The sequence below is a fragment of the Scophthalmus maximus genome, chromosome 3 (genome assembly GCF_022379125.1).
Source record: "Scophthalmus maximus strain ysfricsl-2021 chromosome 3, ASM2237912v1, whole genome shotgun sequence".
Taxonomy (NCBI): domain Eukaryota; kingdom Metazoa; phylum Chordata; class Actinopteri; order Pleuronectiformes; family Scophthalmidae; genus Scophthalmus; species Scophthalmus maximus.
This window is the reverse complement of record NC_061517.1, coordinates 18,750,183-18,764,324: the sequence shown is the minus strand read 5'-3', so window position 1 is coordinate 18,764,324 and position 14,142 is coordinate 18,750,183. Positions and strand designations below refer to the sequence as shown.

The 14,142-nt window shown below is 42.9% G+C and overlaps 1 protein-coding gene across 4 annotated transcripts; it reads right to left on the bottom strand.

Moving 5' to 3' along the window:
• Positions 1 to 1,472: 1,472 nt before the first annotated feature.
• ampd1 lies at positions 1,473 to 12,928 on the bottom strand. Of its 4 annotated transcripts, XM_035646226.2 has the most exons (17): positions 12,778 to 12,912; positions 11,417 to 11,422; positions 10,328 to 10,336; positions 9,314 to 9,479; positions 9,013 to 9,163; positions 7,695 to 7,860; positions 7,359 to 7,578; positions 6,848 to 6,977; positions 6,142 to 6,336; positions 5,259 to 5,390; positions 4,901 to 5,064; positions 4,606 to 4,732; positions 4,167 to 4,330; positions 3,782 to 3,902; positions 2,440 to 2,613; positions 2,039 to 2,149; positions 1,473 to 1,901 (listed from the first exon to the last, which is right to left on the bottom strand). In XM_035646226.2, exons 1-17 carry the CDS (start codon positions 12,797 to 12,799, stop codon positions 1,746 to 1,748), a joined length of 2,214 nt encoding a protein of 737 aa, XP_035502119.1. In that variant the 5' UTR covers positions 12,800 to 12,912; the 3' UTR covers positions 1,473 to 1,745. The 4 variants fall into 4 exon arrangements, with proteins under 4 accessions (XP_035502119.1, XP_035502120.1, XP_035502121.1 ...); XM_035646227.2 differs by lacking the exon at positions 11,417 to 11,422 and having other exon boundaries at positions 12,778 to 12,928; XM_035646228.2 differs by lacking the exon at positions 10,328 to 10,336.
• Between the last annotated feature and the right edge of the window lie 1,214 nt (positions 12,929 to 14,142).

Here is a 14,142-nt window from a genome sequence, read left to right as displayed (position 1 = left end):
GAAATGTGGGACTTCCGCTTAGGAGCCTTCAAAATAAGTGACAATTCAGGATTCTCTGAACTTAAGTTCATTTTCAATCTCGCCAAAAAAAATGTCAGCGTTACACGTATCAATCCATATGAATCCATTCATAGGCAATTATACTTTTTAATGTAAAACTACAAGCGTGTTTTGTTCTCGGTGTATGTCATTGTGGGTCAGTGTACAACGTGATAATATCACAACACCTGTCACCGATGCATGAACACACCACAATTCCCTATACACAAATCCGGTTTATGCACAAATCAACTTATGAGTGTGCATATGAGGTATTAGTTTAATTATTTATGTAATCACAGCATGTTTGCCTCAAAGCCTATTCCGCCTACTCGGTAAATACATGTTTATCTTTAATTTTTTAGAACACTTGCTCAGCTCAGCGTAGAGGAGTACCACATGTATGTCATGTTCATAACTTACTTGTATTTTACTGCGAAAGTCAAACAACTTCCGGTTGATGTATCGGTGTTTCTGTCGCGCTTGACGCAGCCGAGACTGTGAGAAAAGTCTGGTCGAATCCTCCCGACCCGAGAGAGGGAGAGAGAGAGAGAGAGAGAGAGAAAGAGAGAGAAGACGTCATCACATCAGGTCCTGCAGCTGTCAACGATGAACACATACTGTTGTCTTCAGGTGACCTGGGAAATATAGACACTGCGTTGTAAGCGGCTCCATATAAATACAGTATAAGGAGATGTGATGTTTAAGTGCATGAAAATGGCAGTGTTGACAATGCTCAGAAACTATTGTGAAAACACAAAAGCGATATGTTCACACGATTACTTTAAAACATAAGTCGATATGCCTAGGTAAATAAATGTAAATTTGAAAGCAGATGCCTTTTATCCAATTTAATCTAATTTAAAGAACATAGGACTGACAATTTATTCTATTTGTTCAATTATTTCAGAAAAAATTACTTTTTATTTTCTTGGTGACGGTTCGCTCTTTAGACGTGGCTTCAAAATAGACCTCAGTCTCGAGGTCTATTTTTCTATTCGATCAGCAGTTCAAAGAGTGAAATGTGAACACGGTCCAGCTGAGATAAAGCAAATGTTGACTCTGCGTGGGCTGTCAGGATGTTCAATAATGTGAGGGTGCCTCCTTGTTGAGAATGGCAGACATCATGGAGACTCTTGTCAGTCAGCGATGGTAAAAGTGATGCATTGTAACAACTTATTGGCCAATAACATCATTAAATTTGCATGACTGATGCGCATTTATATTCCCTCTCCACTCTGCTGACGGTGAATGTTTATACAGTGAAACTTCAGAAGGTGTCAGTAGGCATCTGATCCACTGCAGGTACACAGAGGCGATGGATAAGAGAGAGAGAGCATAACAAGCCTCGTTCACAACTTACAGGACAGAGCTCATGGGGAATGTCTGAAGTAATACTGCTGCGTCGATAGGGCAAATAGCACACATAGACGTTTTCTTTTTCACATTTTATTTCCGTTCATTCTGATGGACAATGTTTCTCCGTACTGCAATGTACAGGACATTGAGACGAAGATGTGCAGTTGATGTATGAGCGAAGACAAGCACAATCAACGAGTTTCTTCTTCCCAAAGGGAGAACGTCTGCGAGTTAGAAGGTGGGTTTCTTAAAGACTAGCTTGAGGACGAGTTACTGTGGAAAAACTAATTTGAGAATCTTTTCTTCTATCCCAACATAGACGAGCGGCAGGGTGGATCCGTGCGCGTTCACTCAGTCTTCAGTCCCTCCTTGATGAGGTTGAGCTCGTAGCACATGGTCTCAAAGCGGTACGCCATACGGATCTGGGCCACGTTGGTCTTGCGGATGTCGTTCCCCTCCGGGCCCTCCTTCAGGTAGTCCTGTCCCAGGAAGTGGAGCTTCTCCTGGAGAAGAAAAGCAGCCACTAGTATGTGATTGAGGTACAAATCATCTCTAAGAGACATCTGTAAGGTTTTGTGAAAAGACAGATGAATCCTACAGGGCCACCGCCGTACTTAAAGCCCTCCATCGGGCGCGTTACCTCGTGAGACATGCTGCTCTGCAGCACACTGTTCCTGGAGATCTCACACATGTCGCAGGTGCTGAGCTTGAAGACCTGGGCGGCGATGGCGTACTCCTCCATGAGCGGCTCCTGTGGACGTGGGGGCGAACCATTTACATCACTGAACAGTTCCTTTTTTGCACATGTGTAAGCCTGCATGCTCTTCATGTGACATAAGGCATGTTTGTGTGTTGATGATGATGATGGTTCATTCAATCCCTACCCTACGACATTTTTGGTTTGAATGTGCAATATTAGAGTTTGCCTGTGGGATATATACACACTGCCTTGTTTGTGGGTGTACATTATACAATGGCCATTATACACGGCACAGCATGCACCATTGTCATCATCAACAAAGGCCTTTTTTGTGCTCGGACCTTGGTGTAGTGGAACTGCATGGGGTCGTCGGTGGACAGGGACACGACCAGGCCTTTCTTGTGGAACTCCAGCAGGGGGTTCTTGGCGTACTCCAGGAACAGGCTGTTGTTGCTGAGAGGGGACATGGCGATCGGGATCTGGGTCATGAAGTACAGATACTGCAGCACGGGGCTCTGGTGGGGGGGAGCGAGAGAGAGAGATATGATCAGTTCACAGACTGGGTTCAGTCAACTTATTTGATTTAATCTTTATTTATTCAGGTAGTCTCATTGAGATTAGATATGAGATGATAAATTTGTAAAATAATAAAGTCGTAAAATTTCAGTTCTGCCAACATTAGTGTGTGAGTGAGGGATATTTAAGGTTAAGATATTACTGGATCGGGTATCATGGTTACGGGATCTAAGTGACAGAAGAGATGTGAGGTGGTCTGGAAGCTTCAACAGTAGGGCTTTGTAGATTAATAACAAGAGATAGCTATTTCTTCATGACTGTAAGGAGTATCCAACCGAATACTAAATAAAACTTATGGTTGTATTCGTCAAAGCCTGGCCTTATGAGAGAAAATTACATAAAAGGCCATAAGTAATATATTAACTGCAAAATTACTCACAGGATGTATCTTAAATCTAAGACTGCACTTAGCTAGACAGTAAAAATATCTCCTTACAATCTTGCTCTTTCAAGAAAACTTAACGGTTGTCGCAAATACCCAATAGTGACCAATGCAAGGTTCATCCATTCTTTCTCAAATCGTTTGCAACCCTAAGTTAATTATTTGCATTTTAGATCTGGGTTTCAAACATTGCGCCTCAGTTGGTATGTGTTTTCTCCCCATTGCCTTAGATAGCACCAAAATACAGTATAACCAGAAAGCACACATTTTGGTACTATGAAATATATGATTTCAATGTCTCCAGCACAGAGAAGCAGCAGGTCTTTATTACTGGGAGACAAACCAATCAGTGCCTTATACTGTACAACTGTATGGGGGACTATTCCTCTGTTGGGTGTGGAAATAAGTGTATTGTAGAAATATGTGCCACTCAATGAGAGCATTGCGACTCAGGATACTACATAGAGTGCATCTATACCCCGAACGTTTTTCCAGATTTATGCTCATCTCTCCATTGTGCATTAAAGAAAGTCTACATTATTATACAAAAGAAGAAAAGACTAATTAATCTTCTATTATGATGGTCACCTTGTCTTTTGGGACAATGAAAATCCAACTGAAGGCTCCTTCACTGAACACAAGTCTGACACACAGAATGTCCATTTACAGTAAGCGTGACGCTGCGTCCGAGCCGCAATTTGTTCTCATCGAGAGAGAGCACCGACCTTCTTCAGGTTGAGGCCGTGAGAGATGTTGTCGGCAGTCATGAAGGCGGCCAGCAGATGGGTGATGGCACCGGCCTCGCCGCAGTGAGGCCTGAACATGAACGTGTTCATCCCTCTCTGTCTGGAGAGCAGAAAAAGATAAACATGCATTAAGCGACAGAGAGGAGACATACTCTTAGAGGAACCTATTCTCCTGCAACTGTCGAAATATGCGCTCACTGTCTGTGTTCGCAGAGGAGAAGATGAAACATAAGGAAACAACGGGAAAGTACCATGGATGTGAAAATGAATCGGCAGGAACCAAACAAACACTGGATAATCATATTCCGGCACTACACAAAAAAACAAAAACAAAAAAAAGACAACAGTGAGTACAGTTACTCACCTGCGGAGCTGGTTGAGCACAGCGATGTTTGCATACATGTAGTAAATGTAGTAGGTGTAGGAGGGGTTCTTGACGATGTCCCACTCCTCTGGTTTGGGGCTCTTGGTGGAGAACATGTGGCCACTGTGCTTGGACTCATCGTCCACACTGTCGAACCCTGTCACCTGCACACCGCGAGGAAAAGAGTTAATCACACTCTCCCTCACTTTCAGCAAAAGTTCATATTCATTTTTGACAATAATGCAGAAAATATATAAATCTTCTATCAATAATGCAATCCCTATCCCTGATCCACTTTCTGCCCACTTCCACGTTGACGTTTTTGTTATCTTTCCTGTACAATTATCACCTAAACCTGTGGCCGGAAAATCCACCTTTGGCCACGACAACATGTCGAGCCTTGTGGCGTCTGAGCCGATTTGGAATGTTTCCGACTCACGTGCTTGAGGAAGATGCTGAGCTCTGGGTTGGACTGCGGGTCGATGGTGGCCTGGAACACGGGGAGGAAAATGTTCTCCAGCATCTTGCCGAAGTGGGGCACAAAGTCCCTGCCTCTGAAGATATCACTGAGATAGAGGAGGGACAGAGAAAACAAGCCAGTCAGGCCTTTTGAGGCCCTTTTTCTCAACGAGTGATCCTACTAATTTATTCACAACAGAGTGGTTATCTCTCTGTCTCATAGCTGGGTCGGATCACGTGGAGGAAAAACAACTGAAACTGAATTGAAAACTTACTAGATCCTGGGTACTTGAATCATCCACTTGAGGTGAGGCGAGAAGACTCTGTGCTTGACGAACCAGCCAGAGAGCTTGTACCACTCGCTGGGGTTGCTGCCATAGATGGAGAGACGAGGCTCAGCGTACTGGTACTTAGCATCCTCCAGGTCACTGGCTACTTCCTGGTTCACACAAAAGGTCGGATCATGCGCAGATCACATGAAGTTAGGGTCATAATATATCATTTGTCGAAACTCATAAATGTAAGGCCCAAAAAAAGAGTGCTATTATTAGATATTGAACTTTCTTGATCTATGAACTAGAGTAATATGGATCTTTAGCAAAAGAACATTTTCTTCCAAGACATTAAACTCACTTTAATGATGGTGGCAAAGTACTCTCCGTTGATGTGGTTCTCTGTCTTCATGTACAGGTCGCGCAGCTCGCTGGCTCCCACGGGGTTGTACTTGGCGTTGAACTTATCGAAGCGCTGGAAGGTTTGTCTTCCCTTCAGAGAGACACAAAAGGCACAATAACACGTATAAAATAACATATGGTGGAAAAAGCTTTTTGTAGTGACGCACCATTGATTTCGAACAAACTCCCACTAGCAAAGCAACCTCTGTTGATACGTTTCAAGAAACTTATTTTCATGATCTTGATTAATATCAACCTTATCTTGTCTTTTTATTGATAAATATTACGTTTACCCCTTTAAGAAAAGACTGTATTGTTTTAAAAATCCTTTAATTTCTTAATATGTTCTGTTTTTTAACTACTGTTGTTCTGTTTTAAATACCATTCTTCTTGTAAAGCACCTTGAGCCAATTTAATGCTATAAAATGTGCTACATGAATTATTTTTAATGTAATCATTATTATCATCATCACCATCATCATTACAATCAATAAAAAGATATTTAGATGGAGGAGGACTGACTGGGGGGGATAGAGCAGTAGGATAAATATGTCAATGTTTTGATTTTCCTCAACCACTAGAAAGGCATTTTCATCCTGATGAGATTTCTGTGGTTTGAACTGCGTGTTACCTACATAGCTGAGGCATACGTTTTTTAAACACACTGGTAAAATGATTGGTCCCTGCTGGGACATTTAGGATATGTTACATCTATTGTGTCACCAACCAGTAAACAAACCTGCGGTATAATTTTAAAGACAAATTTCATGGTAACTCTGCACCGATTTTAATGCAGTTCTACTCTTACGAGGCCATTAATCTATTTGATTCGAAGAACGTACAGCGTGCACGTCCAGGGAGTCCACAGTGAGGTCATAGGGGTGCAGGTTGAGGGTCTGGAAGAGCTCCTTCATGGTGACCTCGCGGCCTTTGAGCTTGTGCACGACGCGGTCGGCGTCCACGCGATAAGACCTCTTGATGAAGCGCAGCAGGTGCTTCTGGTTCATGCAGGCGGCAGCATGGATGTGGGTGTCAACCTGAAAGGGCAAGAGGTCGATGTGAAGAGCGGATCACTGAGGTTTAGGGGTTTATGTGATGCAATAACTCTGCTTGGTCACAAGAGGGAGCTGGAGACACACCAACAATGTGCATGGCAGCTGTAAGTGAGGACAATAACAGCCAACTGGTACAGTATGTCATGAATCTCAACATTTATGTAACCATATGTGACTATATCAAAAATACAAGTGACAAAACGTGTCATGTTTATATTTAGTACACCCGGATTATTGTTTCTATTGTTTCAGGAACATAAAGGTTATCTTTTTTTTGTGACAAAAAAAACCTTAAAGTTATTGAATCTGATTATTATCTAAAGATCTACTGCACAGCCACTCCATTAGAAGTCTGTATTAAGTAATAGTACACTATTTATGTAATGTTTCCTCCAAATGAAAATGGCGAGAAGGAGAAGATTTACCTTTGTGTCTGCATATATTTCTTATGTTATCGTGAAACTCAGAAGCCATGACCGTAACGAGTGTCTACCTTCCTACAGTTGTAGAAGTCCCTGTGAGGATTCAGCTTCAGCTCCTTCATCTCCTCCATCTCGTTCAGCATCTCATGCACGTTGAACTTTGACATGAGGAACTTGAGGCGGCGGTGAGTGTACGTCTTGCTGTAAAAACACAAACATACCTCACCTCGGGAGCTGCGCTTTTTAGTAGCAAGGGGGTTTTGATTGTTATATTTTCAAGTGTTTGTGTATATATAGAGCCTGTTCCTGCTACTTCAAGAAATTGGGAAAATTATCATAATTGTCTTATTATGAGTGTGTCTATACTAGAGTGTGTTATTTCGCTGTGGATATGTCAGTCACCCTTGTGTCCCTGCAGGACCACACACACACACCAAGCTTTGATGATGAAGCATTTCAGTCATGGTCATCTAAAAGTAGGCCAACAAGTCATCAACTGAAAGCGGTAAATACCAGATTCGAAATTGGGCAAGGGTTAAATGATGCGGGCGCATTTTGAAAAGTGAGAGTAAAGCCACTCACGTTGGGCCCTGTGCAATGAGAGCGATGAGGAAGTTCATGTCGTCAATGAAGGTGTCGTAGTCGGGGCAGGGCAGGTCCTTGGGCTGGTGTTTGTCTGCAGCGGCGGCGTCGTTGTACACATAGATGACGCCGTCCTTCATGCGGGCAACATAGCCCAGGTTCTTTGGCAGGTCCTTGGTATCAAAGGGGTCTTCCCCATTCTTCGGAGGAGGCGTGAAGACTGAGGAAGTATGTAAGATGTCAGTATAACTACAACATAGGTAACATCCAAATAAGCTCATTTGCGTAAAACCCCAGGCCCATCACCCGGAGCCCCCTTTCTGCCCTTCTCCTGACCTGGCTCAGCCTGATCGTCATATTTGAAGGTCTCTCCCTCGATCTCGCGCAGGTACTGGGACACCGTCCGTGGGAAGCGCTGAAAGGCCAGCCTCATGTACTTCTCCCTGATGGTCAGGGCGCGGTACAGACCCTTGCAGGACAGCTCAAAGTCGTCCATGGTCACCTGAAAAGCAGATAAAAGGTTGTTAAAAACAGATGTTTCAAGCTTTAATGCAACATTTAAGGCTGGTTGCTGTACAACTGGATTGCTTTATTGGTTTCAACTGTCTCTTTGTTAGGGTCATCATGAAAGTAATTGGATAAAAAAAAGATAAACAGGATACATTTTCAGTGTAAGATTCTTTCTTGGAATACGGGTATATCAATAATAAGTTATCATTTGCAGTGTTCTAGAAAGCCAGACAGCACCAAAACATGTCTGTACAGAACATTGACCCTATTTTCCATTTTTTTGGGGGGGGGGTTTGCATAACATGAGCAGTGATTTGCTCACTTTGACTGTTATGCAATATGTTAAGTAGGCGGCACACGTGAAATCTGAAGCAGAATTAACGGTCATCTCCTCCAAAGTGTTTTCTGCCAGTGTAAATGTCAAAGCCACAGCCATGAAACCTAAACCGCCGCCCGCTCTCGGATGAGCGCCCTTCGTGGCCTCTGCTGGTTGGTGGGAGGCTGTGTGGCCACTGACCCCGACACACAAACACACAGTCAGTGAAATTCAAAGTCAAAATTTCTTGAATTCCTGTCAACTTGACCCAAGTCTAGATTGGGAACTTTGTGTGTAACATGCAGTGGTACAGAAATAGAAACGTAAACGACCAGTGCAAAGACAGTCAGCAACATTCAAAGGAACCAACTCATAATTTAAAATTAACCTTTGTAATTAAGAGGGGGACATTTTGGAGGATAATCTTTAAATCTTTCTTTCCCAGGGGCTGGTACTACTCATTGATATAAGTCCATTCAGCACAATACCAGGCTACCTGATTCCCCTTGTTTCAAAAATAGTCAAATCAACTAAAATTATAATTTTTGTCAACTCAATTTCACATTAGGGTTTCACATTAACACATTCTCAAGAAAGCCTTTGTTTTTCGGATTTAAAGAGAAAGGTTACATTATGAACGAATTCAACACTTAAGGGTTTTTTCTCTCTCTCAGTTTCCGATATATGACATCTGAGAGAGTTGAATTGAAACTAATGAAAACTACGCGAACAAAGTTCAGTTATCAGAGAGTTCCAGTGACAGGCAGCTTCTGGAGTAACACAATACTGCAGTAAAATCCAGGTGCATGAATGGACATCAGACAGTACCCCGGAGGCGTAGTCTCCAATGATGGCCACTCTCTGGAAGTCAGGCACTTCCAGGTAAGTGGGAGTTTCCACTTCCACTGATACTACAGGGGTCGAAGCCGACTTGGCGCCAGCTGTGGCCATGCCTAAGGTGAGGCATCGGTGCTTCTTGCTGTGGAAAAGGAGAGGTGAGGTTAAGCTGAGATATGCAGTGTATTGACAATTCTGCAGTATCAGGGAACTTTCCAGTCCTTAAATGGAATAAATGTTGTTTTTTTTTTAAAAGAAGCACCAACTGACAATAAATAATCACGTGTCTCACCGTTTCTCAGCATCATCCTCGTAGTGCAGATGGTGGGCCATCTCGTGGTGCAGGATGGGACAGTCCTCAGCCACATCAAACATGGAGATCTCATCGCGGACGTTCTCGTCTTTGGTCTCAGACGCAAAGACCTGCTCCGCGAAGGCCCGCATCTTGTCATCGGTCTCTGTCAGGGACACAGCAGAATGCACGTTCTGTCAAGGACGGAACGTGCATTCTGCTCCCATGTGCTGCATGACTATGGCTGCGGAGTGACTGAATGAATTTTGGACATGACATGGATGATCATGGCTCTATAGACATACAAAGCATATACAGTACGTTACCTACACTGATGTGCACAGACTCCAGCACATGCGTTGCGTACATGACCAAAGATTGACTCAGGCACTACAAGTCTGCCACTCTGACCTCCAGTTTGGGCTGCAAACACAAAGTCCCATGCATGTAGAAGAACTACATTAAGAATTGCGCACACAGTTGATCCGAGTCACATGGATGAAAGACGGTAAATGCTCTCTCAATTGATGTACAGTACAACTCCAGACCCAATTTTCTTATCATCTTTTATTGTGTTTTTTCCCCCATGTTATTATTAATTGCATCCCATCAGTAAGGATGTTAGTGGCTCTATGTGGATGTAAAAAAGATGAAATTGATCAGAATTCATCAATACACTGTATAAAATGACAGGAAAAGAGGGTCAAGGTTCAAAAACAGCTGGAGTTGTAAACCAAGCTCACAACAGTACTTCAACAGGCATTCAACTGAAGCAAAACACACATACACACACACAAACACACACCTACACCCACACACACACACACACACACAAACACACACACACACACACACACACGTACACGAGAGGACTTGATGCCTTCTACAGATAACTACTATACAACTACTGCACAGACTACCTATTACATGCACCAAGTAGTCAGGTAGCCAAGGCTTTCACATGTCACATGACTAAAGTGTATTTGCTTTCTACCTCTTGTCCTCCATACTTACTCTGTGGACCTGATTATGCCCAGCAAGAGAGTGGCATCACCCAGAATAAAACCCAAAAAAGGAATGGGTTAAAACAAGTTACACTCAAGGTGTTACACATGAAGAGGATCATACCATGGCTGTGATCCAGAGTATGTGCACAACAAAATGATCCATGTAACTGAAGTAGAATTACATAAGGAACAGTGGACTTAATCAAAATTATATATTAGAATATTTTAGATAATATATATAATATAATTTTGTGTATTAATCCATGTTTACATTAATACATGCAATAGTAGATTTTGGGCATATAAGCAATGAAATGACCCACTGGGCCAAAACACACAAGTGGGAATGTGAGTGTAAATGGATCAGTGGGATTAAGGTAACATACAACGTGAGGATGGATAATGGAGAGGAGCATTGGTGTTAAAATTGAATTTACAGTCACTGTTTGAATAAAGCTAGACACAACTGCTGGACGTCTTGATAACTGCATCTCAATGACACATGCACTGATGACTTTGTGGCCTCAGCGCTCCCGGTGGAGCAACACGTTTTAAATCCAATATGCGGGATATACTCACTTCTGAACCTCTACCATTTTGAACACCTCCATGCGTGTGAAGATGCATTAAATGTCTCGCGGGCATTCGGGGACAAGCAATCTGTGCCCATCAAATGGTCAAGTCTGAAGGTATGAAGTATTCTTTGTTGCGCTGCCTTGCTAATCCATAAACATTCCCATGGTGGAAGAGTTGGCGAGCTACCTGGCAAAAGTCATTTATTAATGTAGATGTTCACCTTCGGTTCAGTTTTCAGTTCACGTTCATGGCGATGCTTTGTTTGTGAAGCATCCAACACATTTGCAACGTAAACATACTGAGTACTGATACTGCATGTGAACAAAAGATTAATAAATGGTTTAATTGCTTTTATATGGAATGGAACATTCATTTACCAGGATTGCATTCAAATACACCTTGGAAAAGGAACACTTGGGGGATGTGACTGTCACACATCCTTTACGGTAAACCATGCATTTGTAATGCTTCACATTGCCCGGTCAAACTCCATAAATAAGGTTCCCAGCTTCATACTTACCGCCCTCTGTTAGGTTAGCAAAAAGTCCCAGGATGGTCGAGGTTAGGGGGAAAACAAAACAAGCGTGATTATGTCTTAAAGCAGCAATAACACTTAGGGCAAGTGAGCTACAAAAAGTGTCCGCGTCCTTTGCTTATTACTGGGACTACTCCTTAAGTTGAACATGGTCCCATTGGAAAATCATCCAAAGTGAATGATGTGGATGCAGAGTGTCAATGACATGTTTCTGGGCACACCTTAGTTTTCTAAATGAAGATTTTGAATGCTGCAGGCATGGTTATATGCAATATACCTTGAGAACAATGCAATAAAATATGTTTAGTTTTTTGGGGATTTGGCAAAACGGACCTTTTAATATTAGACTCCTCTGATTTGACCAGTCGGCTCTCCACACCTGCTCTGGCTGGTCGTAAGGAAACTGCCTGCGTGGACGTGGACTACACAACAACACTGGTGCAAAATATCCCAAGTCACACCAGAATATCACAACACAAGTGGAAACGGCCTCAAACATATCCTCTCCCAATACCTGCTAAATCTTTACAACCCTCTTAGTTGTGAAAGCCAAGCTCCTCAGACAGCAGCTGAAGCTGCAGCTGCAGCTTTTCTATTTTTCACGCTATGAAAAACTGTTGCCATGTGCTTGGCGGAGGTATAATTAGCAACCATTACACCAACATTTGGAATGGCATCGGTGAGCTTCATAGGGCAAACTACAAGAAGTGTTTTTAAAAATGATGCCAGTAAAACTTGAGCAAAAGTCGCTGCACGACATGACCTCATGTGACACCTGACCTGAGAGAATCTGCTGACAAAGACATTTTCACATGCTGAAGTTGATGTACAGCCCTGGTGTTTATTGACTTGGAAGAAAGGCATTTAGACGTGGAATCTGCTGATTTGACTTTAAATCACATATTTGAATTCAAATTCTGGGAAGATGACACCTTGTAATGACCAGGTATTAGTCCAAATGTATTCCCTAATGAATTATATGCATTTTAACTCCCCAATGAACCTGTCATTGAAGCTGTCAGTGCCATCCATCAGAGACAAAATGGCAATGGCGAACGCGTGGGAATTTATTGTCTGAACGGTTATCTGCACAAGTGGGGGCGTGACCCCAACAACATGCATTGCATGGAGCTCTCGACAAACAGGGTGGCCTTTTGACGGAAGGGTCAAGTTTTTGCAACTTTTCACCAAGAAATTTTAATAGGAGGAAGCACAACCGAAACATCATTGGTGAAGGACTCCTCCAGTTGAGCTTCATAAGCACGTGTCAGTAACTCTCAGAAAATGCTATCGAAACCCTCCATCTACAGGCGGGAGTGCCCCGGAGTCATTCTGCCCATACTCACCTGGCACTAAGACTTTAGGCATGGTGACGCTCTTCCGGAGAAACGCTCCCTGAGGACTGGTAAAAGGTCGGTCAGCCACTGGACCACTGCAGTAGGGAAGTGCAGAGACTTGAGCTCGGTCTGTGCAATATCAAGCTCCCTCTGCCTCACGTGTAACCAGAACCTGCTGCGTCCACACAGGACACGCCCGGACGCAACGAAGAAGTCGTGCGCGTCGAGTCTATTTTAAGTTGTCTATGTTTGCACCCAGGAAGTCACTGACTGGCACAGTGTGTAGACAAAGAGATGGGTATGTGTGTGTGTGTGTGAGGGGACTCATTATATAACACCCTGATAGCCGTACAAGTTGCTCTGCTCATGGTAGGTGGTTACTGAGATGGCTAATCTCGAGCAGATTCATAACATACCTTTCTATACAGTGCAACTTCATCATCATCTGGGCACCATAACTGTCACTGTACAATACATCAACATCTCTTCCCCCCCCCCCGTAGGTACCATCCTGGGTACTCGATGAACGTATTTCTTTACTTTCAGTGTCTTCAGTACTTCAATTGAACCACAAACTAAATCCATTTCCCCCTACCACTGTATTGGGACAAAGACATGAATCTTAAAGTCTCAAAGTCACAAAAACTGAGCACAGAAAGCCTAAACTAACGACATGGCTGGATACCACAAGAGGTAAGTAGAAATGGGAGTGTTTTGTATTTTGGGCCTAAAAGACTCCTTCAGTAATGTTTTACTTTCTTCTTTTTTTTCATTTGGTACGTATTTCCCACATTTTGACATTTATTTGTATGGCACTCTTCTGCTTGTCTGTTCATCTTGAGAGACGTTGTGCAGCTTGAGCGCACTTAACAAGTCAACTATTTTTGCGGGAATGTGATCCTAAATGTCAGCGCTCCTCTCAGGGTGCAACTAGTTTAAGAGATCAAGTAAGAAGTGGGCAGTCAGTCAGTTCAGCCCTCAGGACATTAAACCCTAAACTTCTGAAAAGTCCTTGAGGACATTATTGAAACCTTCCAAATATTTTTATTTGTTTTCCCACTAAAGCTACAGTCCATGGTGTCTTGGCAATTAAACACACAGAGTTTTTATAGCACCAGAGATGGATTTAACTGTCTCGTGTTAGAGAGAGACAAATTCAACTCTTCTCATCAAAGTGAGCTTTCTGACAAATAAATCTTCAGCCCCCTCATCCGAAATGATCTGACACCAATAGGTGCAAGTTTCAGATTAGACACTTTCTCTTTCCACCCATTGCCAAATTGACGAGTGAATGTGAACTCTGCAGAGGCCAGTACAAATGGAAAGTTCTGTGAAGAGTTTTTCTTTTTCACGTCTGAAGAGATCTGACTGGTC

What these genes read in the sequence shown, in the direction of transcription:
- ampd1 (XM_035646226.2), bottom strand. Translation starts at nt 12,799, where the DNA reads ATGCCTAAAGTCTTAGTGCCAG. An exon ending in ATTCAAGTACCCAGGATCTA is followed by an intron (nt 4,733 to 4,900) that starts GTAAGTTTTCAA and finishes CCTCTATCTCAG; the next exon opens with TGATATCTTCAGAGGCAGGG. An exon ending in GTGCTCAACCAGCTCCGCAG is followed by an intron (nt 3,903 to 4,166) that starts GTGAGTAACTGT and finishes TCTGCTCTCCAG; the next exon opens with ACAGAGAGGGATGAACACGT.